This window comes from Parus major, chromosome 9 (assembly GCF_001522545.3).
Source record: "Parus major isolate Abel chromosome 9, Parus_major1.1, whole genome shotgun sequence".
In the NCBI taxonomy this organism is placed as follows: Eukaryota; Metazoa; Chordata; class Aves; order Passeriformes; family Paridae; genus Parus; species Parus major.
Genome location: NC_031778.1, coordinates 10,063,480 through 10,090,941, shown reverse-complemented (window position 1 = coordinate 10,090,941; position 27,462 = coordinate 10,063,480). Strand labels below are relative to the sequence as shown.

Genomic DNA, 27,462 nt, shown 5'->3' with positions numbered 1-27,462 from the left:
AGTTAACATTACTTGGCATGTCATCAGGTTTTCTCCAAGATGCCCAGCCTTTTCGATCAATACAATATAATTAGCTGCTTTAAACTATAATTATCAAGTGTTTCAAAAATATTTCCTTAAATAAAATTGGTAGCTGTACAAACTCACTTGAAAATAGGTGCTCTAGCATCTTTGTGGTGAGATGAAGAGTACTGATGCCATTCAAATGCCAACACCTCTAAGGCAGCTTGCTTGAATTCCACAAAACTTTTTGATGTTTGGCTTAAAAAGGAAAATTAATGCTTGGCTTCTGAAGCACAAGTTATCTGCTGCTTTTTAATAAGTGTGGGAGCCATATGGTTCTATGTCAGGGGGGATAATATTTTCCAATCCAAAATGCAGTCCTGCCTTTCCAATGCAACAAAGTATTTTCTTTTATAACTTTGCCCTGAGCAGTTACTTACTCTTCTGTTCTTTGATTTTTCAGAAAGTCTCCCTGCAAGATCTCATCATGCACTAACGAGTAGTCACCACCCATACTAGTGCAGCTATATTGAATGGGCAAAATGAAAGAGTGTAAAAAATACTATGTGAAAAAAAAAATAATATAGGCAGACATTTTGAAACAAGTTGGTCTTTTCTAACTCTTTATCTGGCAATAAAATGTATAGGATATCAGATTAGTAGGCAAATTGTATCTTTGGCTTTGAGATGTATTTTGTGTTGTTACAGGCCTCTAAAACACACACATTACTGTCTAAAGAAAGCAGCTTACTGCATCTCGAAACTGTTTTCACTTAAGCAAAGAATTAAATAGGACATTTTATTTCATGATAGGAGATGTGTGAATTGAATTCACTGAAAGACATATAATCAAGTTACTCTAGCTTTAACAAGTTGCCATGTGTCAGCTGAGCATCTGTGTGAGCTCCCAGTCCATGGCATATTGCAGTCATTTGACTTAACCCTCTTTCACTCTGGACCAAATTAAATCTCTGTGCCCTGTACATGCTGTGGTTGGAGTGTTCAGTGCTTGTACCCAGCTGATGTGCAGAACCTCTGTGTGTGTGGCTGTTCTGCTCCTTTTGTGCAGGGCGGCCTCGCTGGGGGGAGCTGGTGACAACTGCTCCAGTTAGTGGGGTTCTCATTTTTAAGTGTGAAATTTGCCTGGAAGGGCCCTATTGTCTGTAGATTTGAGCATTGTGCTCAACTGAACATTTCCCTGGGGTTCTGGGCACAAGAGCTAACCTTGCAGAAAATGACCTTTTGGTAAACAATAGCAGCAGCAGCAAAGTGCAAATAGCGAGAAAAGTGCAGTGAAGTGTTAATTTCAATGATTTATTTTAAAAGATGGCCCTGTAAGACAAAGAAATGAAGCATTCAGCTGAAATCCAAACCATTCTGAAGAATGCTGTCGGCCTATATAAGAAAGGGTATCTTTATATGTATGATAAAATAAATATCCTGTTTTTTTATGATCAAGTTGAGTGTACCTCATCTCACACATAAGTAGATGTGAACATCAGACTAGTTATTATTTTCATACATACATTTTATGTACATAAGCTAGCATTTAAATAATTTTTACTCTTTAGAGTAATCTTTAATTAATCAGTAAATTATTCAAAATTAATTTTAATTCGCTGCTATTTCTAGCAAGTAACAATGGGAAATTATTTTTCTAGTCTGTCTTTGGAGGTTTATCTCCTCAAATTTGTAATGTTTGGTGAAATAACTTTTTTTGTTTCTTTACTGTTAAGATTCCTCTTTTTTTGAATATGACTCTGACCAGTTCACAATTGAGATATTTGTTTTAAGTTGGTTACAATTGCCATCCCATCTTCTGCAGCTCCTCTTAGTGCAGTCCCATCTATGCCACTTGTATTCCACCGCACTTAACTGCGTTTGCGAAGTGTGGAATCAGGGATTCTGGTGGTCTACATTTGGGCCCAAAATAGTTCTCTGCCAGAAGTTGGCAACTTGGGTGAAATGCTGACACATAAAGATATATTGGGAAATTGTGATACAGGAAATCTTTTAGAATAGTCTTGTCACCCTTTGCTGGGCTTTCACCATTACCTTGGACCATAAGCATAGTCCTTGAAGCTGTGGGAGAAGGTCACACTTTAAGCTACTGCCTCAGCTCCTTAATAAGCTGTATGCAAGTGGCTTTGTAAGAGTAAGTGTATTCCTGCTAGCTGACTGTTTCATAATTCTGTCATGGGGTTTGGTCCAGCCAAGCTATTAAGTTGGATAATTGTTTAAGTAACAGTGAAATTCAGAAATTGACATTTGTTATAGAGGAAATGTAGTGGAACTTGGGACTTTGCTATGCTAAATGAATTCAACTGGTTTGCTGAGTTCATAAATATATTTTTACTACCAGTCCTGCAAAACTGAGCTCCAGCTTGAAAGGCAAGCTCTGTGCTGTTCCTGCCCGAAGTTTTGGTAATAATTTTCTGACACCCAAATTTTGCTTTCTCTTACACCAGTGTAACACTATCTTTGTCAATCTGCCTCTGGTAGAACTGTAATATTGTTACTGAGGATGTAACTTGAGCAGTAGCACTCTTACCTTTTAGTGGTTACGCCTGAGAAGAAAGTGTATGTTTGATTTTAGGAGCCCAGGCTGCTTTCATTGTTGGTAGTGAAGGAAGAGAGTATAGCCATCTAAAAACTGACTGTGACTATAAATGCAATTTGGAGAAGACAATGAATGTGATGATAAGGTTTTCAGTCACCTCCCAGGAAAAATTCTTTAAATTGCTGTTTCACGTGAGCTTGTGAAAAATAAAATATTTGAAACAGTTCTTGAACTGATTTTCATTAGAATCTATATATACTTTCAAAAGCAGTATCTGACCAAGGCTTCTGTGAATAAAGCACAGTAAGCAAGCTGATCTATATAGAATTTGAGAGAGTTGTGCCACCTATAAATAGTGCTATTTGTGGACAAAATAGCAATTTTGCTATTGCAGCTGTATTTTTGTATCCCCAGATGCTATGTTGCCTAGCAGCATCGTTAGCGAGAGATCTCAGATGTTCTGTACGGTGCTGATGGCCCTGATGTACTGCATCAAAGATTGCAAATGGCATTGATTACCTGTTTCTCACTTCTCATTTTCTTATGTATGATAATCATCCTGAGGCAAACTGGGAAAGAATTCCTGACCCATTTTTCATATTCTGTAGGGCAGTATTGGTGTCGGGGTCCTTGGTAGGCCTTAATGACCCTGAGTATTAGTGTCATGGAAAGGGGTGTAAAATGTTTGTCCATCTGTAAATCAAAATCAGGCCTCTACTACTTCAACACATAAAGGTAAATTTTCAGAATTAAGTACATCATGAGACCATCTTGTCAAGCTTTTTCATTTGTTAGGTCTCTAAAATGAGTTGAACATGACTCGTATGAACAAGAGAAGGATTGAGCTTGCTTAGATTTGATAGATGGAAAACCATTTGAGATTGCGATATGCAGTGCCATAACGGAAGGAAATTGGTTCATATAGTAAATTTCCGACTTCATGCTTAGATCCAAAAAGGCATTGCAGCATGGTGGTGATTAGTATACACTGTTTTCATAGTAATTTTCATGGTATTGAATGTTAGCTATATCACATGACATATGGATATGAAATAATCTTTGGCTAAAATTTGGGTTCTCTTTCTTTCCTAGCTTACTTTCTTTAAAGTATTCTTATGTCTGCAGAGTTCAATGGCCATAAAAGAAGAGGTTGAGCATATTGGCTACTCTTGTTTAGCTTGCTGGGTGACATTTTCTCTTGTGGTGGGGGAGATGTGGTCAAACAGAAAATTCCTCTGGACTCTTTTACACTTTAGGTTAATTCTATGACTTTCCATCATCTCTGGATGAACTATCAGATACACTTACGTAGCTTCTATCTTGGACCAGTAAGGTTTATAAAGGATGTTTAGTATGCTCTGATAACAGCAGTGTTTTTTCTAGAAGCTGAAATCTGATCTGGAAGTATCTGAGCTTCACTATGTTACTGCATGACAAGCACTGAAGATACGGTGCAGGCACACCAAGTACTGCTGCTTCAATCCTGAAGGACTGATACGATCTGTTTTTCTATCATTTATCTGAGTTTCCAATTTTCCAAATAATGAATTACTGACTGTACTGTACATGGGGAATGGGGTAGAGAAGTTACATCACCTTATTCTGGGGCCTTTTTAGTTTTCCTACCATCTTGACTTACCAATGCCCTTGGTGCCAGGGCTGCTTACTGTGCAGGGGAGCTGTAGGCACTTTGTGTCTTTGAGAACTTCACTGCTTTGCAAAATGTTGAAGTTGGCTACTGACCCCAAAAGCTTTTGGTGTGGGAAAGTGTTGAGAGAGAAAAAGAGAACAGATGGAAACTGATAGACATCCCACTGGTGTCTCATTTCCTTGGGAAACCAGGCTAAAAGTGGAAAACTTGAGTACTGGTACTTTGTTGCGAGTGCCCAATCCCCTTGGCAGTCATTCTCACTCATCCAAGAAACCTTTAGGTGAACTCAAAGATCTACACTTCTGTGAACTGGAACTAAAAGGATAATTTACTGTTTCAACCAAAGGTGAATATCTTTGGAATACATGTATTCACTGTGTAGAATACAGAGAAATGCATTTTGCATTTGAGCCAAATGCAAAAGGTGTTGGTGTGTGTCAGAATATGTTGGGTGCGTACCAAGAGTTAGTGAATGATTTCTAGTGAAGTGTTTTGCCTTTTGCTAACACTATGTGCAATGTGATAACCTTCTTGGTGGTCTGTTAGCTTCAGTCTTCCCTATTTTGACTGTCCACTTGGACCAGCTTGCTGACTTCAGACTGCTGTGCTTTGAAGGAAGGTATTGCTCAAAAATGGGCCTTGTGAGGGAGGCAAATCAGTTTGTGTAGTCTAGAAAGCATACACTCAGTGTTTGAGTACTGGTAATCTGAACGGCCTGATATGATCTTCTGAAAGTATATTGATATAATGATGACACCTGACATCTTTTAGTTTTACTTTATTCCTTAATTTTCATTATTAACTTCCTTGATGTGGGTGAAACAGGAGCACCCATACTTAGTGCTCCCAGACATATGTGAGTGGATAGTGCATTTTACCATGCATTCTGCCAAGAAAATTGTGCAGGCATTTCCCAGACTATCAAATGCGTGTGCACAAAGCTTGAAAATGTCTCCTCTGCAATCTAAATGGCTACTCACATCACATAATTATTTATTTGGCTTGAGAATTATTTCTGTAATATTACTGTGAATAACTAAACCCTGAATTCTGCAGCTAAAAATGCTTTGATGCCATTATGTTTTAACTGGCTTTAGAAAACCAGCAAGGCTGAACTGAACAAAATTACCTTTTGGTATAAACTGCTGTAATATTTTTCTCCAGACCTGAGATGAAAGTAGCTGTAAATATGGTTCTGAAATTATTCTCCCATCTAGAAGTTAAAAATAGAGCTTAAAACTCACTCTAGTTCAGTTGCTTGGGAATTGGGGAAGAAATTAATTGAAGTGCTATGACCTGAGTTAAGCGGGGTGTTATATTTAGATGGTCAGACAAGCTTCTTTTTGCCTTAAAACCTAGAGATCTCAGAAAGTTGTATGCAGCTTCTATAGAGAGAAAATAAATACCCATGTTTATATTTTTCTAGTATTTACAAGTTAGGTGAGATAATTAGAAATTGCAGGAAAATGTGTGGCATTCCAGAGAGAATAATGATTTTTTCAGTGGTTTGCCTAAGGGCTTTTGATACCAAAATAGTAACAAGATTCAAAGTACAAAGAAGGTTGATTTAATATTTCTTTAGGGAACTGTCCTGAAGAATATGTAACAGTCTGCTTCAGACAAGAAAATGTGAACCCAAAGACATTTTCTAAATACCACATTCTTCCAAGGATTCACATATAATTGCATGACTGCCAATGACAATCGCATTCAATTGTTAAAGAAAAATTCTGGCTGCATCTTTGAACAGATGGGTAAAAATGGGGTATGTATTGAGGCCAGGATAAATTGGCTTGCTTTGAAGAGGTCATCAGATTACAATAATCTTCACTAGCCAAAACAGACCATTAGGCATTTGGAACTATACCCAATACATGTGTTTTTTAGTTTTAAATCTGATCCTTTAAAATATTCAGCTAACTTGTAGAGGCTGTATTCAAGCCAATGATGTCTATGTAGGACATGAGATTTTCCTGTTTGAAGGTAGGATTTAGGGATCATAGACAACTACTAGCTGAGGGAATGCAGCATTTTAAAAAGTGAAATCTAAAAATGAAGAACAAAGAATGCAAGTCTTCCACATGATTTTGTGTGGAATTTGTAGAATTAGTCATGCTTGACACTTCCATATGCAAAATGTAAGTAATGCTTAGCAGCTGTTCTGAAAGAGAATTCACTTGAAGTTCTGTTTCATGAAACTTTTCTTTGTTCCTGTTCATTAAAAATATTTTGGTTTACTATTCTTTTTCTCTTGACTATCTCCTGTCCTTAATTTCTTGCTATCTCCTGTCTATAATGCAAGAAGCTGAACTGCATCTTTGAAGCTCCTTAGAGGTTTAAGGTGTAAATGGGTTTTGCAATTTGAAGTGGAAAATCCAAGAAAAAACATTTTGTATCATACACTGCATCTATTTAGTGTTCTTTTTAATATTAAGGATATTTGTTTAAAAAAACCCAAAACATCAATTTTTGCTTAAATTTTCTTAAATTCTTTCTATATCTTCTAAAGAAAAGAAGAATCATAGAATGGTTCTGTGCCTGCAATGTTCCATTCTGGTATTAGAGTCTTAGACCCTTTGGAGTCTACCTGCATAGAGGATAGTGAAGTCAAGGTTTGACAGTCTATGGAAAGATCTTTGGTGGTTTTTTATGCTACACACAGTATACACACCACATTTTTGTGTCAGTGCACATTTATTATCCCCCCAAAAAACAATTAATTGATGCCACACATGGAAGGGCTGTAGTCCAGGAGTCTAATCAGTGTGCTGGAATAAGTCAGTCCAAGCACAAGTGAAGTACAGGAGCAGGGGCTGTGTATTTTGACATGAACTCTGACTTTATCCCATATGTCATGGGCTGTGTATGTGCCCCATTTTATCTTTCCTGTTGTATTTCTTTTGTTTTTCAAATAAATCTGTTAGGAATATGTGTGATAGTGATGTTTTTATGCTCCAGTGTGTTTTTATACCTACCAACCAACAATTTTTTTTTCATTCCATGCAATTACAGGTTCTAGGCAGAGATTCAGGAATCTTCCTGTTCTTTGCCCAGTGTTCCTGTTTCCATGTTTGGTTCATCTCTACCTGCTATATCAGCTTATAGAGACATCAGATCAGATATTCAGTAATACTTGCATTGCAAATACACAAAGAAATGCTGTCGAGTGGTATAAGTATATTCTTTCAAACTTCATAAAAAACAGAGCCAAAGGGATTCTCCATCTTTTACCAATGTAATGAATCTGGGTGCTTTTTAGCTCTGAAAGTAACTTTCATGAGTTCATTCAAACTTATTTCTCCACAAAATTTGATTTTAATGTTGCTCGTCATTAAAATATATATATATATTTTAACTTTCAAAAAGTAGCAGGCAAAATAATTTAATTTTGAAACCTAAAAAAAGTAAGTTGAGCTCTGAAAGTAGGCTTGTTTCACCATCCTTCCTTCCTTTTTTTAATCAATACAATGAGGTTTGTCTCCAAACTGTATTTTAACTTGTATTTACATGCCTTGCATTCAGAGGTGTGTGTATTAAGTATGAGCAATTTTGTTCTTAATTGACAGTTTATTTCAAATGAGTTTTATTTATTTGTCTAGCTGCAGAGCATTATCAGTATCAACCTATTTTGTCATGTAACAAAAGCATTTTATTTTTATTTTTTAAAGGTTTTTTGAATGATTCAGTTACCAAGTGCATTGTGGCTCTACGCTTGACTGTGGTGGTGAAAGTGAGTACCTGCATGCCTGTGGGAAGCCATTCAGACAACTTCCCCTGTTCAGGGAAAGGGAAATGCATCACCAGACCAGATGAGGTAAGGTCAGCTTATCAAGACATTCCTGTAATATACCCATTCCATGATAATTTAAACGCAGGGCAAATTATCCTTGGTGTTTATACCTTGCAGCTGTGTAACAGTGTTGAAAGCTTACAGGTGTTACTAAATAACAGCAATATTTATCTCCTATACCTGAAAATCCAGCACTTGAAGTAAGAAAATAACAGAAACTAGAGGCAAAGATTCACACCCTGGCCTGGCAATAAAAACAATTGTTCAAATCAGGTAAAAGGGAATTTGTACTGCATCTTACAGACATTGTAGAAGGAAGTTTCTCTAAAAGAGGACCACGGTGTGAGCACTTGGGATCTCCAATTTTCAGACCAATGTGCTTGGATTTGTTAAGTTCTCAGCCTTGTCATAGGTTTTAGGTCAGCTTTAATCTAGTGCTTTTCAGTCCATGCCTTAATAATTGCTTACTCAGAATAGACTGACCAGTGCAATGGAATTACCTGACCATAATTATGAGAAGAAACAGGTTAGGAGTAATTTGGTAGTGGTTGCAATGTTTCCTGTTCAGCTTTGTCCTTTACATCATACTGCACTGAATGATTACAATGGCAATTCCACTGGACACTGGGGATTTTGTGTGATCTAGCAACATAAGAAAATAAGAACCAAATCTGTTAAATTTGCACTGTATTCTGCTTTTAGAAAACCAGACTGGGCTTTTGTGATTTCAATACTATATACTCTGTTACCTTCTATACATGTTATTTTTTTATTTCATGGATTAAAAGTCATTTACAGCACAAATATACACAGTTAATCTTTGGTTTTATTAATATTCATTTGGGAGATAAAAGCAGTAGTAACTGTTGAGTAAATATTAACAGCTGTGAGCCTGCTGTGAGCACAAAAAATTTGGCATATTGAGTGAATTCACCCTTAGTTCATCTGCTACCATTTTCTGATTTAAATTCTCAATAAGCATGTTTGATAGAAAATGGTGTTTTGAATTGTAACAACAATAATTAAATTGCCACAGTAATCTATACATACATGGCAGTCCTAACATCTGGAATAATTATCTGTTTTATTTCTCAAAAATGAATTTTGTAAAATGCTTGAGGTGATGTGTGAACATAATTATTGCAAGATGAATTTAGAAATAAATCCTACTTTACTGTACCAGCTGGCTAGTATCCAAATAAATTATTCATTCAGATACAGCATTCTGTTTCATAGTCTGGTTTTGTGCTTTACTGTATTTATAATTTTTATCCTATAAATTCAGTATTTGAATTTGACTTACATAAATAATATGTTCAAGTCTGATGCATAACAGCATATCAAAATATTGGTTTTTCCATATTTTTGTCAATTTGAGAATTAAATCTTTTGATAGATTGCCTCATTTCATATATTTTCATGTTGTTTGTCCAATTTTATGACTCTAATTTTTTTCTTTTGTTGCGTGTCATATTACAAAATAAAAACAAATTATTTCTTATATCTATGCAGAAGAACTAATGCCTTTCTGTATTAAGGGAAAAACATATATGGCTTCTAATAATTATCCACATGTTTTTAATCTTTTAAGATGTAGCAAATAAAGTAAAATTTTCTTTAAAAAGGACAGATTGGCTTCATAGCAAGAAAGAGAAGCAATTATTTAACTCAAAAAAAGATAAAAGTATCTGTATGTTCCTACCTGTAATCTTGACATTGGAAGCTTTATATGTTAAAACCAGAACAGAGAGTTCTGCACAGCCCTGCCTTGTGCACATGCAGGCTGTTGTTGCTCCTGGCAAGTGAATAGAAAAAAATTAGGATTGTTCATATCTTTCCACTATTCTTTCTCTGAACCTAATAACAGGAAAATTTATTAAGGCAGTATTTTTGGTATAACATGCACTAGGCTGTAATTGACCAAAACCCTGTGACTGAAACTGTGGGACACAGAAAGCATTTCAAAATCCACTTCTGAAGAGTATCTATCAATTAATGGCAGAGATCAAGAATTAGCAGGATTCTCAATATGTCTAAACATTAAATATATATATAAATTAATGTAAATATATTTATATGACCATAAAATATATTTAGCTATTTGTAAATAAAATTTTCACTTCAGCAATGCAGTTGCTTCTATTTTTACATTAGAATTAATGTAAAATTAACTGAGAATTAGATTTGATTTCTATTGTTGCAAACTGTTCCTGAGTTTTGTAGAACTTGAACAAATGAGGAGTGCTCCCAGTGATCCACTCAAATGCCATCAAACCTGTGCCAGGAACCTGCTGGGCTGGGGTAGCTTGCTAGAACATCAAATACAGTGACCAAAATGAAGTTAATTTATATCCAGCCTCCTACTCCAGGGGGATTCAAAGTGCCATGTTGTCTTTTTGTCTGTACTGTGTTTCTAAATCCATGAGCTTTCCTTGCTCTTTAGCCTGTTAGGTGCATCAGAGAACTTCCGACAGGAAACTGATTCATGCCCAGCATAAGATAAAAATAGAAGTTTCATATTTCATTAAGTAGAATGATTTTGCCATTGTTTAACTCAGATTATGTGAGATGTGCTCTAAAATATCTTGATGATTTCCCTAACGATGGAACAAGCGGCTGCCAAAATGACATACTCCACTTGACAACCATTGTGTCTTTCCCACGACGCACTTCTTTTTTGCAGAACATAAACTTTAATTTTCTTTAAATTTGAAATGCGTCCTTTGTGATTTGCTGTTTGTTTTTATCCATAATTCATTCTCTTTTGCACAATCTAGTCTTGCAGGATGCAAAGCAACTTCTTAGAAGAATGCATAAAAGGCCCAATGCCATGAGCAAGCTCAGAGCTTTGCTGGCTGTAGTCACTGCTTCCAGTGCCAAGAAGATTAATGGTTGTCTTTGGGGTTTTATGTACTTCATAGTTTTATTTCAAATCTAGTAGAATGTAAAAGAATGTAGGAACACATCTGCTTATTGGGAAATTGAAATGTATTTAACAATCTGCAGTGATATAAGCACTGGGGTTACTGTTATGTATGGAGTGCATATAACTATAAACAAATGAATTCTGGTCTAACCTGGGAGTCTTGGCCAGTTTTTACTCATTCTTTGCTGATCTATAACTTGACTTCTACTCAGCTAGATGCTTTTTATAGAGTGTGGTTATGAGAAGCAAAGTTTTAATGCAAAGTTTTGTTTTCAATTATTGCTTTTAAGTGGAACACAAAATTCATCACTTGGAGTTCTGTGAAGTGAGGCAATGCTGAGCTCAAGTGTTGCCTTTTCCTTCCTTTGTATGAGCTTTGTACCTTTTCTGCTGCCATGCTTGCCACTTGTCCACAAGGGAAACAGAATGTGTCAGAAGTATAGCGCTGGTCTTGGCATCATCACAATATAAATACCAATCTCACATTCATATACTCAGCTTTATACCAGGATGAGTTAAAAGTTAGCAGTTAATGGAAGAGAAAAGTTTTGATGTTAACCCAAAAGGGAGAGATTTTTCTGGTACGAATTTCCGATTTCATGTAAGATTTTGAAGTGAACTTGGGCCATCCATTGATTGTGAGTGCCACAGTTTTGCTTACATAAGTGGTTGTTTCTCTCACAGATTGCTCTGTTCCCATATGAAATGTGGATGGGGTGACTGTGTAAATACGAAATTTTATTGCTAGATTTAGAACCCATGAGATTTACACAAAAATATCTGGCCTCTGCCTGCACTGAGAAATAATATATTAAATTGATCAGCAATGGTTTCTGTGTCTTCTCTGTGGGCTGGAAGCTTTGGGATAGACCTATTTGATAATAACCTGTAAAAAGGCAGATTATAAAACCCCTCATGGATACCTGAAGGTATGCTGTCCTGCATATGGACTTATTTTCCTAAGTACAGTATGCTCCGAAGTATGTAATTATCATGCAACATTTTGCTCAAATAGTATAGTAAATCACTATGCGTTGGACTAAATACTGAAAGTCTCAGTAAGAGAGAGTAGACATTAGTTTTGTTCTGGTCATCTTAAAGACTTCTTTGCTAGTAAAAAAACGGGATTTATTTCTCTCCTAATTAGAATAGCAAAAAAAGTAATATATACCAGCTCTATTTATAATACAGGTACAGGTTAGATAATAGCAAACGATATTAAAAATATTTTATTGCCATTCAAATTTATATGATAGATTTGCACTTAATCAGGTAAAATACACAGATGATCTCTTGATTGATAGTAGATCATTTTGGAGTTCTTAGTGACACTAATTCTGGCATAGTGGCAGTGTGGAGCTGCTTCTTGAACTCAGTTTTCCTCAAATATACTAGTACATGTTATCTATTCAGGAAAAACCAGTAGTATCAATAGGAGTAAGTGATGATAACCTAATCTTCTCTGCAGAATAACTTGTCAGATCTCAGAACTGTTACCTGTCATTAGAAATTTCAGATTGAAGTGTTACAATACTTTTCTTTTGCAGCTTTCAAACCCCATTTTGTTAACTACGCTTTATGGTAAATCGATCCCTATATCAAACTCTTGGATATATTCTCTGAATATTTTTAAATTTCCTATTTCACCATCATTGTTGTAGCAATGACTGATTGTTGCATTGTTTAAATGTATTAATACCTCCATTGTAACGATGAGCCTCTAATGCAGGCAGAGCCATGCTGCTTATGTCTCTGCAGACAGCTCACATGAATTATCTTTAAAGATAGTTACTGTGCTATGTGAGTATAATAATTTTGACTCTATTTTTCTTGCCTGTCTTTCCTTTCTGTTGAACTACAGTCCTGTTTGGAAACCTATCATTGGTGATGTGTGAGATATTCAGAGCTGTTTTGTGAAGAGGCTGGGGTAAATTTCAGAACATGTGTAGCCCCTGCTTAAGCCCCCCCCTTAAGAAGGGCTTCTGGCACTCCTGATAAATAACATGGTTTTGAGTTTTGAAAATGTATCATATTTATCCTTGTACAACTCTACCAGTGTGATATTTGTTAGGAAGAGTGAAATGTGGAGTTTACTGAGTGAAGTTTTTTATTTATGTGAAGATGATTATTTTCTACTTAAGTCACAGCTGTTTATTCATATGAACTAAAACCAAGCAAAAATAGAAGCCCCCATCTCTTTGTTTCTCGTTCCATGCGTGTTCTGCACTTTGCATTCCAATGTTCGTGCATGGGACAGCTGCGTTCCAGCACTAAAGATCTGGCTTTGAAATAGATGAGAGTGAGTGATGTTGCCATCTAGTGTTTAATGAACAAAGATTCAGATGGCATCTGAATGCAGAGGAGAGCTTTCCTTGCTGCTTTTGTTGGAGAACTCCCTGACAATCTTAGTCATCTAAAGAGTTTTTAAATCAGATTTTCATTATTTTATTAGCAAAAAAAATGTGCCATAGCATGTCTCCTGTAGGTATTTTAAACCTTTAAGAGGTGTAGTTGTCTTGATTTTTATTAAGCAGCAAAGATTGGAAAAGGTAATGAATACACTAAGAAGAAGACATATTTTAACAGAATTGAAAGGGGGTGTTACTGTTGAAGTACCACTCTGGGAGCCTGTCATGTAAACAGTGCATATCTGTAGTAGGATTTTTTGCAGTAAATCTGCACATTATTGATTCTGACAGTTATTTCAGCCTATAAATCTAATTTCTGGAATGGAAGAAAAAATGCATAATGATTTAGCTATTATGGATCTGATCCCAGACTTTTTGTCTTGATGAAATGACCCAACATCATTAAAAATTTGAGCTGAAGAATTGGTGCAGGTTTAGTATTTTAAGGAGTAACTTTGTTCAGTTGATCTATTTATGGCAACTACTGTTATTATGAACAGGAAAACCAAGCCATCTTTGTTCAGAAGCGTATTAAATGAAAACATCATCTTTGAAAATTTATTGTGAAATACATATCATCTTTGTTTTTAGGCAACTTTTTTTTGTGAGTGTGAAGATGCATATAAGGGTTCCCTGTGTGAAGAATTTGATGCCTGTCAGAGCCAACCTTGCCAGAACAATGCAACCTGCACTGATGTAGCACAGAAACACGACAGGAACAATTTCACCTGCAGCTGCCTGCCTGGTAGGTTTTGAATTCTTGAATAATGCAGCTTTGCTTGACATTCAGTGCATATATTTTTGCAGAGCAGTGAGCTGTGCAACTTCTGATACCAGAACAGACAGAAAATGCAACAACAACAACAACATAAGGGCCGTGGAAGGTTCTTCATTGCTGAAGAATGCCATTGAAAGCACATGTCTGAACCTTAACCCCATGAGGGAATTAATCATAACTAGTGGAACTTTACCTACTAAAAACACAGGATCAAAATTTAATTTACATCAGCTTTTTCTTTATCAGTGTTTTATTCACAAGTGTTCTGTGACCACCACACATAAGCTTAGGTTTAGATTTTTGGTTTTTTTTTTAAATAATTCTTCATATTTTTTTTAATATCAAATGTCTAATGTCATTCAAATGTCTCAATCATTGTTAATTTCAGTGCTTTGTGTTTCTACTCATAATCATTTTATCCACCAAAATTTGTGTCCACACACTAAAAAACAGTCTGGAAAACTGACTTTGAAAACAAAGTTTTCATTTAACTTTGAATTTCTAAAAAATATTAATTTCATATGAAAAATATTAAAGAAAATTGCAGGTAAGAGTTGAATTATCTTATATGTTTTCAGATGCAAATTTCAGAACATTTCTATGTGAAAAAAATCATGTTTCCCAAAATCTGATAGAAGGAAATTTTATGAAGTTAAGTATCATCACAAAATGCAGAGGTGTAAAAATTAATAGTGTGTATCTCACCAAAAACCTGTTTCCCCCCCACCCCCTTCTCTGGTGATTGTTTAGTACCTTTTCATTTCTAGTCCCTGCATCATACTTGGGATGCTATTCCTGAATCGTATTCTCTTTCAGATGGACAAAACATGCACTATAGGTGGTAATAAGATAGGCTATATTTAAAAATGTGTCATAAGATATTCTCTCTAATGAGTTTTCCTGCAAGCTGTAATGATGATTGCAGGAAGTCCAATTCTTGTAGCAAGATTCAGAGCAGCACAATAATTTCAGCCTTTGTGCCACATTCTTTTGGATACATGTTGAATTCCAGGGTAATTTTGAACCTTCCCAAACTTGGTAACAGTTCAAAGATGGAAGAATGTTTAAATTATGTTAGCACATTCAATACTGTGTTACAATTCATAAAAATAATCAGCTGAGTGTGCAAACTAAAAAAGCTGTGAAGTGTATAAATGAAAGAAGTCAGTGGATGCAGTCTTCTATAATACTTCATTGTTGCTTTTGTAAAATTTATGCGAATTTGAGACCATTTAGAATTGCAGAAAACCACTAGTTTTCCAGAGTGAAGCTGAGATCCCTCCCTCCAAGTGCTTCAACCCAGTCAAGAGGACCTGCCATATAAGACCACATTTCTGGCTTTCAACCTCATTTTTTCCCTCCAGTTTAGGTGATTTAATAGAATCATTTTACAATATATACCAGTTCCTTTTTCCAGGTTTTGCATTGCAGAGAATGGTTTTATAATTTATCTCTCTATAGCATATAAAAGTGCAATGTACACAGAAAGTCTCATAGATGTTTTTCTGTAGTAGTGTTGTAGCAGCTCTAACAATCTGTGTTGACAGCTATTTTATGGTGACATCGTAAATTGAAACAGGTATGGGTCTTACTGTATGCAAAAAGCATACCAATTTTGATTTTGATTGCATTAAAAATAATTATTTAATAAAATTATGCATTCTCCCTCCCCCCATTGTTTGATTTGAGGGGGATTTGTCCCCTTTTTTTCTTTTCTCCCCTGCATCAGCTAAATCCTATCCATGTATGTCCTCTGTGTCACCTTGGGGTCTTTCTCTTCTATACCTCTTCAGAGCAGTGTTCATCTGGTCATAGTTTACTAGTCTTTACCATCAGTCATTTGGTTAAATAGGCTCATTATGGAAGATATTCATAGGTTTTTGTAGGGTTCCTTTTAAAAAAAATACGATGTGTCTGTGTGTAGCTTGTAGTTTTTTTCTTCAGTCATGCATCCAATATATTTTCTTGGAGGTAATTGAAAATTAGAAAAGGGGAATGTGTGATATTTGTTATGAAATTTAGGTATGGAGTGTAGAATAATTTAGATTGTATTTTAAGTTTGTTCATTTTTTGGGGATGTGTTACAGACATCAGACATATGGAACAAAACAAACTTATGGTCAAATAGTACAGTACACACAATCTGTAGCTTGTGAACTTATGGAAGCTTATTTGGAAGAGTTTGCAACTGTGCTGAGCAGTTCTTCACAGCTCCCACTTAAAATAAACACTCTTTTTGAAGCCCAGAAGTAGGAGCAAATGACAGTCATTCAGCATATGCACAAATAATTCATAGTGTCAAGTTCTGTTTAAAGTCTTGCTAAAGATTATTGGCTGGAGATTCAAGTTGCATTTAAAAACCATTCCAAAATGGTTATTTTTTGGTTATATGAGTACCAATGAGGACCCAGTATCTATCACCAAGTCACTAGTGATGTCAGAGTATTGCTGTTGGTAAAATACAAGGGATGTAGACTGGAATTCTGCTGGTTTTTTATGCTTCTCCCATGAAGCATACGTTTTAATTAGAAATCTCATAAGAAATGAGAGACTGTCCTCTATTGCTTATATTGGTTAATTTGGTTCAAGAAAAGTAATGGTACTATTTGGATGGCTAAGAAACATGTTTAGTGGTAAACCCTTGTTTTTGCTCCATCTTCTGAATATTGTGAGCTGTTTTGTAGGCTACACTGGAGAGCTGTGCCAGTCAGAGATTGATCATTGCATCCAGCAGCCGTGCCAGAATGGAGGGACCTGCTCATCCCACCTCAATGGATTCAGCTGTCAGTGCCCAGAAGGTAACCAGCAAACACTTCTCTAGCCCCTCATACAAAGTGCTGTTTTTCAGGGTGTACTTACTCTAAATTTTAAATTCTATTGACATGTAGATATGTGTATTTAAATGTTTTTTAAATTGTGCCTTAGCTTGTAATTGTAAGCAGAAAAGAAAACCAGATGAGAAACCTTGGTATAATCAGGAACAGGATGTATGGGTGTATATGTGGTGCAGAAATGTTCTTTCGTTCTACAATACAATCAGGCTCCAGTACTGATGAGAAAGGTGAATTTGAGGAGACTCAGGGTGTGATCTCATTTTTATGTTGTCCACTAATTGTGTGAGAAAAAGATGCCTCCATTGTAGTATGTGCACATTTCTGCACATGGGCCGGTTGGCTAAAATGTGTGTAAAAGTAATAACTACAGGAATTATTTCAACCCCCCAAAGTTTTAATTAATTTTCCTTTTCATTTGGACATATTACTTTCTTGACATGAAAGCTTCTCACTCATTCACACTGGTAAAACCTTGTAAATGTGAAACAAGGACACCCCAATGCCAGTGTGCTTTCATAACACTGTGCTGACTGCAATGACAGATCCCTAAATTGCGCATGAAAAAATTATCATGAGTGGAAGCTTTCAATTATGAAGCCTCCTATTAGTTATTTATAATTAAGATTAGAACTTTGAACTAATTATACTTCTGTCCTTCCTTGATCTGTGGATGTTGGTTTTGTTCTGCCAGCACCTTAATGCTTGCTTTAAGGGTGCAAGTCTTTGATAAACTGCTCTGGTAATATTACATCTACTTGCTTAATAATGAAGATTATTTGTTGTTTCTTCAGCGGATTCCTTGCTTTTCTAGAGTGTTATGCTTTACCACTTAATTGCTTTTGAAACACAGACTGATGTATTGACAGCCGTGCAGATCCTGCATGTGGAAAATTCTTGGAAATTGTTTCCCTTATAAATAGTAGTGAAATTCAGGAGAAAAATATTAGATGTTAGACTTGGTCAATAATTTACTTGCAATTTTCTCAAGAAGTCTATTCAAGAATCTTTAGGGATGCCCTGCAGGAAATGATCTTTCCAGTAATGCTGGGAAGAGCAGCTACAGGGATTTTTGGTTGTTTTATGTGTGCCATACGTGTTTCCGTGTGTGGCTCATTAACTGCTCGCTCCTGGTTCCTGTTAATGAATGTGCTGATCATACCTCAGCCTCTCTCCTGCTGCCAGGGTCACTGGCCTGAGGGTCCCGGGGGGCTCTGCTGGGCTGTGCCAGGCACGGTGGCTGTGCTGTGGTGCCGGCAGCAGCTCTCAGTGCCCTGCCGAGCGCTGGGCACCGTGCGGGGCTGGGGCTGACCCCTCCGGCTCGGGATCCCGTGGCAGGCCCAGGCGGCCGTGAGGGGAGCGGGGCCGGGCCGGGCCCGCAGCAGCTCCCGCCGAGGCACCGGCTGCCCGTGCCAGGGCCGCACACCGCGGGGAGCCCCGGAGAGAGAAGGCTGCCCTGCGGCTCCGTGCAGAGCTCTCTCCCGAGGAGACTGACGGAGAGAGCTTCCCGCGGTGCCGCTGCTCGGGCTGCGGAATTCCCACCCTCAGGAGCTGGTGTAGCTGCAGCATAACCCAGCCACCGGAGCCTCTCCTCTGTGCGCTCGTGGCTGGATACCTCTGGGTTGAGATACCTGATTCCTCAGTCTTGTTGCCTGCTTTTTTTCCTGAATATTTATCTTCTGTTTCTTTTCCATTGATCCATATTTGTGTTTGATGAGTTTCCAATTGCTTCTGGTTTGTGCTCTAAGTTCAATTTTGGCACGGTTATTGCACTGTCTTAGTGTTTAGGCTGTATACATGGCTCTGTTTCCTTCTGGGAACATTGGTATCACCTTCGTAGTATTCTGGTCTTTTTGTTTGTTGGCATGTGTTTTTGTTATGTGTTACCAGCTTGTGCCCATTTTCTGCTCAGACTCTTGAGGTTTTTTATGGTTTCTGGACTTGCCTTAAAGACACAATGTTTTGACACAAATCTTTGACCCTTCTGGAGAAAAAAAAATGCTAAACCCATTTCTTAGTGACTTCAAGAAGAACCTTTCAGTTCCTAGGTTTTGTTGATAGCCAAACATGCTTTTTGGGTCATCTTCCTGAAACTTTCCATGTAGAGTTACCAGTTCTAGTCCCCAGTATTATTTACATATTTCTGAGAACAGCTGTGTTGTAAAGCAAAGATGAAATTGGGGAAAAAGCTGTTACTCTGGTTATTCATGTATATGTCTGACATACTCACATGGTATAAATGTTTTCAAAAGCACTGGGGCAACAACAAAAAAAGGCTTTTCTGAAATGCACTTGCAACTCGTTTTAATATCAGGTGTTGTACATTGACCTGAATTACTTCCAGTGTAGAAAAAGCCTTTGGAGGGGATAGAATGTTTCGGAAATCACATTCTGGACTGACCAGGATTGTTCCTCTTGGAAAGACTAGTTTTATATTAGTTCCTTGGATGTAAGAGAATCATCCTTAGGTTTGTAGGAACAAATGACATCTTGTGTGCATGGTTGTTCTTGTGTCAGCCTGTGGTAATTCAAGAGGAATCCCAAAGCTTCTTCTCCCTGACCCCCTAATAGCTACTGCTGGTTCAAAGAGCCATGGGTGCTTCCCATGAAGTTTCAGAGCTGGCCTGTACCTGTGGTGAGGGAGAGTGTTGGCTTCAAAGTGGCACAGCCTGTCTGCAGGAGCCCATCTAATGCTCTGGAGTAGCCTCAGGGGCATGCTAAGTAAAAAGGTACTGCCTCTTCATTTTCTTCTGGAAGGTCTAATGTCAACGAGCTGAAGAATTCAGATATCTTGTGGATGGAAAGAAAGAGTTGATTTAACAAAATTTATTGTCTAATTTTACTGATGACTGTCCCTTGATCATTCTTTCATCTTTTGATGTGTTATCCTTTCACAGAGGCATAATTTGGGAGCTTTTGTTTGGGTTTTAATCTATGAAGAGATTCAGTAATTTTTGTAAATACAACAAAGAGTAGTTAATTGAAAATTTCAGATGGAGTAACTTGCAAATTTGCCTACCAACCCCCAATTTTCTAATTTAAGTGAGATCTCTTACTCTGCTGCTATTCTGCTGTGCTTAATAGTAATCGCTTGTTGAGAAAAGGCTTTTCTTTCTGTAGTGCTAATTCAGCACAGTGGAGAAAGATAACCAAGGAGCTTATGCTCGTGTAGGAACTACAGTCTGCAGATATAATGTGGCTTGGAAAAGGGTAAGAAGATGTGCAAGTATCACACAAGGAAAAGAAAAAGATGGCAGATAAAGGAATGATATGGAAACAATGAAAAATGATTTTGAGATTGTGCATTTCTTTTACAAATGAGATCTGTGGTTCATGAAAAAGCACAATAACTGACAGAAGGCCAGATCTGAGGCACTGAAAAAGCAGCCTATCTCAGATATGAGCAATTCATGATGATTCTTTAGACTATTTTACTGTCTTAAGAGTCCTTTAGTAAAGAAACTTTCATTGTGCTTATGGATTCCATTTTCTGTGGGATGCACTGTAGGTTTTAACATCCAGAATATGTCAGAAAATAAACTCTTATCTGAAGCTGTTGAAGCACCTGTATTAAAGTGAAAATTGGATTTTATACTTGAATTTGTAGTGAAGAAACTTATGCAATACTAAAGACCAATGAATTTGTTTAAAACTTTGACACTGTTACTGTCAAAATAATGTTTGGATCTTGCTTACAATTGGGTAGGGATCTTTGATTGTTTTATTAATTTTATGTCCTAATCCATACATTTAGTAAATATTACCTTCAAAAGATTTATGCAGAGGAACTTCTAGATATTCTAAAACCCTACACATAGTAAATATGCCAACCTGACAATGAATATTTAAAATTTATATTCAGAATCATTCCATCCTTATCACTCTTAAATATGGCTTCTCTTTTTCTTCCACTTAATTGTAGCATATAACAGACTATTGTATTGACAGTAACATTAATAGACTTTATTTATACTGATTGGGGTAATGCTCATCAATTTACAAATTTGGTTACTCCATTTTCTTTAAGTTTCTGAGAAGTTATGTGTATTTCCAAAATACTCTGAAGTAGAACTAAATATACTAATAATGGAAACAAAAAAAACCACCCATGGTTGGAATAAATAAATGTCATTACATTAAATTAATAAGCACAAAATAATAAATAAATCAACCTAAGTTTTAGAAATGTTGAAGCTAGTTATCCTTATTTATGTAGTTATCAAATTCACAGAAATCTTTGTTAAAAAGAAAATAAAAAACCAACTGTATGGAAATTGCCTGATTGTGTGGTGAGGAAATGTATTCCTTCCGGACATAAATTTTGTAAAATGAGATAGAATGAAAGACTTGGTACTTGTGTATATATTTGTTTTACATATTTTAAAGGTTTGGAGACCCTTTGTAAATTTTGATCATTCAAAAATATTCAAATAATTTAGTAGTGTACGATGGTTTAGAGCAAAGCCAGACAGTAATGAGCAAAGTACAGATCAGTTATAAAAAAGAAATACACTTTTGTTGCAAGATGCTTCTGAAGTTCTATTCCATGAAAGTTTAATGTCCTGAAGATAAGTACAGATTAACTGCCTTCAGTGTTATAGGAAAACATTGATCTTTGATAAAAACAGCTTGCATTCAGCTGGTCAACCCCATAAAAGAGGCCTGGGCTATTGCACTGTTCCTACATGCTCTATGTGGAGGTCACCAGCTTGGACAGAAGGGGCAGAAATATTTTAATTTGGGTTAATATATTTTTGAAAAATGGTCATCAGCAATAATGGATGTCAGCCATCCCCTAGAATCAAAGAAGACAGAGAGAAAAAAATGCTATTATAAAGAATTTAACATATATAGATTACTTGAAATTCACATTTTAGCATTGAATTTATGCTACTTTTGACAGTTTGATTTGAGTAGCTGCAGGTAACTATTGCTGGCAACACACTGAGCAAAAGTGTCCTGAAATATCTGCAGGTATTTCTCAAAATACTGGAAAGCAATAAATTTATGAATGCTCTTATTATGGTTTCTGTAGTTTAGAAAATAGAGTTGGCAGCTATAGAAGATGCTAAGTTGTGATTCATGTATGTTGATTTGCAATAGCAGCTAGAAAATGCACTTTGTCACTATGCATCTTAATTGATTGGGAGAACAGAAGTTATTTATTGAGACTTAGAATAGTTTTAAGTTTCAAGGTTTTCACTATTTTTTCTCCTTCATTGTTCATGTAAAAGCCCTTTTCTCTAGTACATCTTGCAGATGTCATTCTAGCTTCTTTAGGTTTACATAAAATAAACCTATTTATGATCTCAGTCATAGGTAAGTGGGTCACACAGCTGTTGCATATGAAAGATTTCCCAAGGTTACTGGTGATCAGAATGCAAAATTCTTCATATTACTATAAGAGAGTTTAATTTACTTGAAGAACATTTTGTTGTTAATTAAAATTTTTTATGGCTGTTTAGTTTCTGGTACTTTCCACTAATCTAATGTTTTTACCTGGCACCTTCCCAAATTGCTCTTATTTTTAATAGACTTCTCCTTAATGCTTGAATGGGTTAAGCCTCTATCCATCTTTATCAGGAAAGACTTAGCTAAAGTGAATTTCAATCAAAATCTTACAGCATTTTAATGATTTCTTGATCCTTCTGATTAGTAACTCTTTTCTCTTTACAGAATTCTGATGAAATACCATTTATTTCTATTTCCTCACAAATTTCTATAGGGAAAATAGTAAATTGCTTGTACTTCTTTTAGTACTTATCCCTGCATTTCAAAGTTTAAGATTTTGTAGTCCTGAGCCTTAGCAATTCACAGACATAATTTTTCACATATTTGTGATTCTTGGAATTGGATATAATGTAACAATCAGACAAGTTAGTTGTTCACTGTATAAAAGCTGTATAAAAGGCAGTTCTGTGGTGTCTTCAGAAAATGTTTGGCTTCCTTGACTTGCACATGGCTCTCTTGCTTTCAGCAACCAAGTAATTAAAATCCCACTGTGATGAAAAATTTCACTTTTATTCAGAGCTTTTCTGTCTCTGAAAATGTATTTCTGATCTATTTTCTATCACTGCCCTGAAGGTCTGTAGAAATTTATAAAGCATATCACCAAACTTAAGACTGTTGTTCTGCTTGACAACTAGCCAAGTGACCTGATCCATGTAATCACAGACATTGTACTGTGGGTTTTACCAGTATAAATATTTTCTATTATTGCCATTCCCCTTTACCTTCTGTGTTATTCCTTGGTAAATTTTGTATTCAGATCTTTCAAATTACCACTAGACTTTGCATTTCAGTCATGTCCCTTTTATATCAACAATGACCTACATGCAGGGTTGGGTCCATGTTAGGTGGTTGAGGAGCAGTTCAGGGGATATTTTTCTGCAGATAAACAAGATGATTTTTTTTTTTGTCTGGAATTTGATTCTGTTTTCAGTCAATACACCTCTGAATTTGATTTTTATAGTTATTACTTGCATTATTTGTTTTCAACGACTGGACAGGTATAGATTTAAATGCACATTCAGAAATGCCAGAATAATAGATTTCCATATTTTCTGCTTTGAGTATTCTCAGATATTTGACTCATGCTTGAGATTTGAACTTCCAGAATCACCTAAACGCATTTCACAGTTCAGTCGAAGATAGCACAAGGGCAACATGTTTTGGTGTATTTTAAACCTGAATATGTTCTTGAAGTGCTTTGTCACTTGGAACGTTAACCATCTGCCAGTAACCTCCTCTTTGGAGGGAAGATTACTGCAAAGGTTGTAGTGAAGCGGCATTAGTGTCATTGTGTGACCCCAGATCTCCTTGATCCTTTTTAATCTGGTTTCAGAGTTACTCGAGAGATTTCACTGGACTCATTGGGTGATCTTCTCCTGGTAACAGTTAAAAGTCCTTGCAGATTCTTTTAAATCTGACCAAGATTTTAATACAACATTACAGGCTTTCTTCATTTGTCAGTGAACTGTTGCAGGAATTACATCCTTGCTCCTGGGATTTCTGTTCTTTGCAGTTTCGGATGGTTAGTTATCATCTACAGGAGGGACCTCTAGTATAGGGTTCTGCAGTATTTGTTTTTAGGCTCTCTCTGTTCAGCATTGGTGAGCAGGTGGTCCTGACAAAGCCCATGAAGCAATTGGAGCCATAGGATAGCAAAATGAGGAGGACAGAAGGCTCTTGCTTGTTCTTCATCTGTGCCCTGCCAGACCTGATTTTTTTCTCTCCTGCTCTGTTGCAGAGTTTGTATGACAAGACTTATAAATCCAATCTGTAGATTATTTCTTTTTTCCCATCTTTCTAGTTGCCTTTTTTTTTCTTTTTGTAAATTAGATTATTTTTTCCATGCTTTTCATTCCATAATTCTGATGTAAGACTTATGGACATCTTAGGGAGATGTGGTGTTGAAAGTCATTTGTCCAGTAGCTAATATTTTGAAGATGCCCCTAAAATCCTGCTGCCAACTGTGACAAAAAAAAATTCCTACTTTTCCTGGAGCTCAAAGAGCAATTGTGGCCTCCTCATCTTTTCTTATTTCCATTAATGTAAGTTTTGTTAATTCTCTGAATAGATCCCTGCAGTATATTCTGTGTGGGTTACTCACCTTGTTTATTATTCTACTGTAATATTAAGAGCTTTTTTACGATGTAATATTCCAGAGAATTCTAAGCCTGAAAAGTGATGGTCTGTACAAATGGACCAAATACTTATTAAAAAATATATATAATTGAATGGAAAGGACAGTTGGCTCTTTTATTTGGAAGGGTTCTAGAATTTGAATATGCTTTTCTGACTTGCTTTAGGATACAATAACCAAGTATTCTGTTACTACTTATATGATGTATGTCTATGTATAGATTCAAGCTGTAGTTGCTGCAATTTATTAAAACATTATTCTTCCCTACATCTGATTAAAAGTTCCCTTGAAAGAATATCCTTTTCCTTGTCTATTTTTGGCATGGTGTTACTTCAACAAATCATCGTCTCTCCTGCTAATGAGAACACTGTTCTTGTAAAAGATATTATTGAAATTATTGAAACTCAATAAACCCATATTCTGTTTAAGAGGTTGTTACATTTAACATACACGTTAACAGTCAGGAAAAATAGGTCAGATTGGGCTTTTTTCTTTTTTTCTAGGCTAGCCAGCTCCTGATCGTTAGAAAATCTCTTCTGCTTTTCAAGCCAGATTCACTCAGAAAACAGATAAGCACTGTCAGTTTCAGCAAATATTTTTGCAATTCACTGCCCTAATCATTTATAGTATGATTTCAGCTGAAGCATCTCTTTTCATAGAGCTTTAAAGGGTAAAATTAGAGTTTATTATGTAAAAAATCTGTATTTTTATAATATTCACAGAACTAAAAAAGAAAGGAATATAGATTGCTCAATGGCTGACTTTTAACGTGCTTTAGTTATTAAAATTGTATGCATATCAGGATGCTTACTTATCAAACCCCTTTATTTCTTTCAGGGTTTTTAGGAACCACTTGCGAGGACAAAATAGACCCTTGTGCGTCATCTCCCTGCCAGAACAATGGAACCTGTTATGCAGACAGACTTGCCTTCTCCTGCAGCTGTAGTCCTGGATTTACAGGACCTACATGTGCTCAGCTGATTGACTTCTGTGCTCTGAATCCATGTGCACACGGCATTTGTCGCAGCGTTGGAACCAGCTACAGATGCCTCTGTATCCCTGGTTTGTACCAACAGTTACATGCTCTGTAAATCTTCTAATATTTTTATATCTAGGTTCCACATATAGCTTAAAATTACTTCCTTTTCTTCTTTTCAGTCTTTAAAACAGATTGAGCAGATGTTCTATCTGTTTAGAGTAATGATAGGAATCTACACATTGCACTTGGAAAACCAAAAATTGCAGAGTGAGCACTGAAATACCCACTGAGATCCATATGGTTTGAGTGAACTCTACAGCTGTATTACAAAACTGTAGTCTGCAGGATAAATCTTCTTAAGGCAAGGCATCAGCACTGTTGGAATTACAAAATTTGGTAGAGAGAATGGAAAATGTGACACTGATCATTAGGGAAAAACAGACAAGGTGGCTGAAAAAGGTAGAGAAGGAAAAATATTGGTTCCTCCAAAGGATTTAGTTCTGCCATCCCCTTTTAAATAAATTGTCTCTCTAGAGAAGATCCAGCAGGACTGCTCAGGTGAGTCAAGTGAGGAGACTCAGCTGGGAGCTGTTTGACAGCACAGCCTGACAGTCATGGAGCCTGTATAGCAACTGGTTTAGCTCCAGATTTTTTCATCCTTGTACCAATATAACAGAATAGTGGGTGCTTATCAATTTTAGCAATGCTAATTAGTAGGTGAAGTAGCACTGATAACCAGTGCTACACATCCTCTGCTGCTTAAACACTTAGAGAGTGAGCAACAATCTTTGTTTTCAATTGAATAATTTTGGCACCTATTTTTTTTTAGTCTGTTCCCCTAAGGCTATAAATTTGAAAACTGAAGAAATTAAGGATAAAACAAATTTCCAGTGTACAAGGGATAAACTAGAGAGCGATATTTGATAGTAGTTCTGCTGTGACATTCACATTGTTCTATGTTCCTTTCAGAAGAATGCCTTCTCTCTGCTGCTTTTACTTGTTTTGTGAGAAAGCAGTCACAATTATTCACCTCTTCCATCTCAGTTTGCAGGATGTGCATCTATCCTGCCAGTCTATTTGTGGATATTTGTGAATATGGGGATTTTGTACTGAAATCTACTAATCCAGCATTTTTAGGTGGTGTCAAAATTTATCTGCTGTTTAGAGACATGAAAGGGACCATTAGAAATTTTTTGGGAGGTACCCACAAATCACCAGAAGCTATGGAAATTTGTTGTTGGGAGTTGACAGATTTATAGTTAAATCACATACTCTTTTATACAGGAGAAAAATATGACAGTGAAATGCAGACAATACCATAGTAATGTTACCTTATAATGCATTTGTTGACAGCACTTGTCATTAATAGTAGGAGAAATTAGACAGTTTTCTTTCCAATAAATCCAAGGAAGTTTTGATCTTCTTCAGCATGTTCTTTGCCTGTAGTTCAAAGAAAAGCTAGTCAAATATTCTTGGTCAAATAAAACCTTTTTTCAGAACTTTGTCACCTAAACCTAATTAGAATTCCATGGTTTGTTTTTTTCAAAATTATTCTGTCTCTCTCAGGACTTAAAAGTAGTCTTAGACCTCTCATGTTATGGAAACTTATTTTTATTTGAACAATATTTATGCATTTAAAAGTTAGAGAGGGGAAGCCTTAGAGGTTGCTTCCAGGACCACATGTGGCACTTATTTAGTTGACCTCTTTTGTTTTGCTCCATGTATGACAATAAAAAACCCCATTTTTTTCCAAAAACTTTGTAGGCTGCTGTAAATTTCACTTTTAAAATAACATTATTTGCTTTACAAAGAGGTGGAACTAGAGGCCAAATTTAGTGGCTCATCATTAATCTGTCAGTAGTTTAAAAACTTGGGTAATTTATTTCAGAAG

At 36.2% G+C, this 27,462-nt stretch overlaps 1 protein-coding gene across 1 annotated transcript in view; it reads left to right on the top strand.

The window, feature by feature from the left end:
- Nucleotides 1-27,462, top strand: part of DNER (delta/notch like EGF repeat containing) — a 111,718-nt gene that overhangs the window by 63,488 nt on the left and 20,768 nt on the right. The window contains exons 5-8 of the mRNA XM_015638206.2: nt 7,883-8,028; nt 13,930-14,083; nt 16,801-16,914; nt 25,430-25,654. Of these exons, the coding sequence (XP_015493692.1) occupies nt 7,883-8,028; nt 13,930-14,083; nt 16,801-16,914; nt 25,430-25,654 (639 nt within the window). The remainder of the gene's footprint in view (nt 1-7,882; nt 8,029-13,929; nt 14,084-16,800; nt 16,915-25,429; nt 25,655-27,462) is intronic.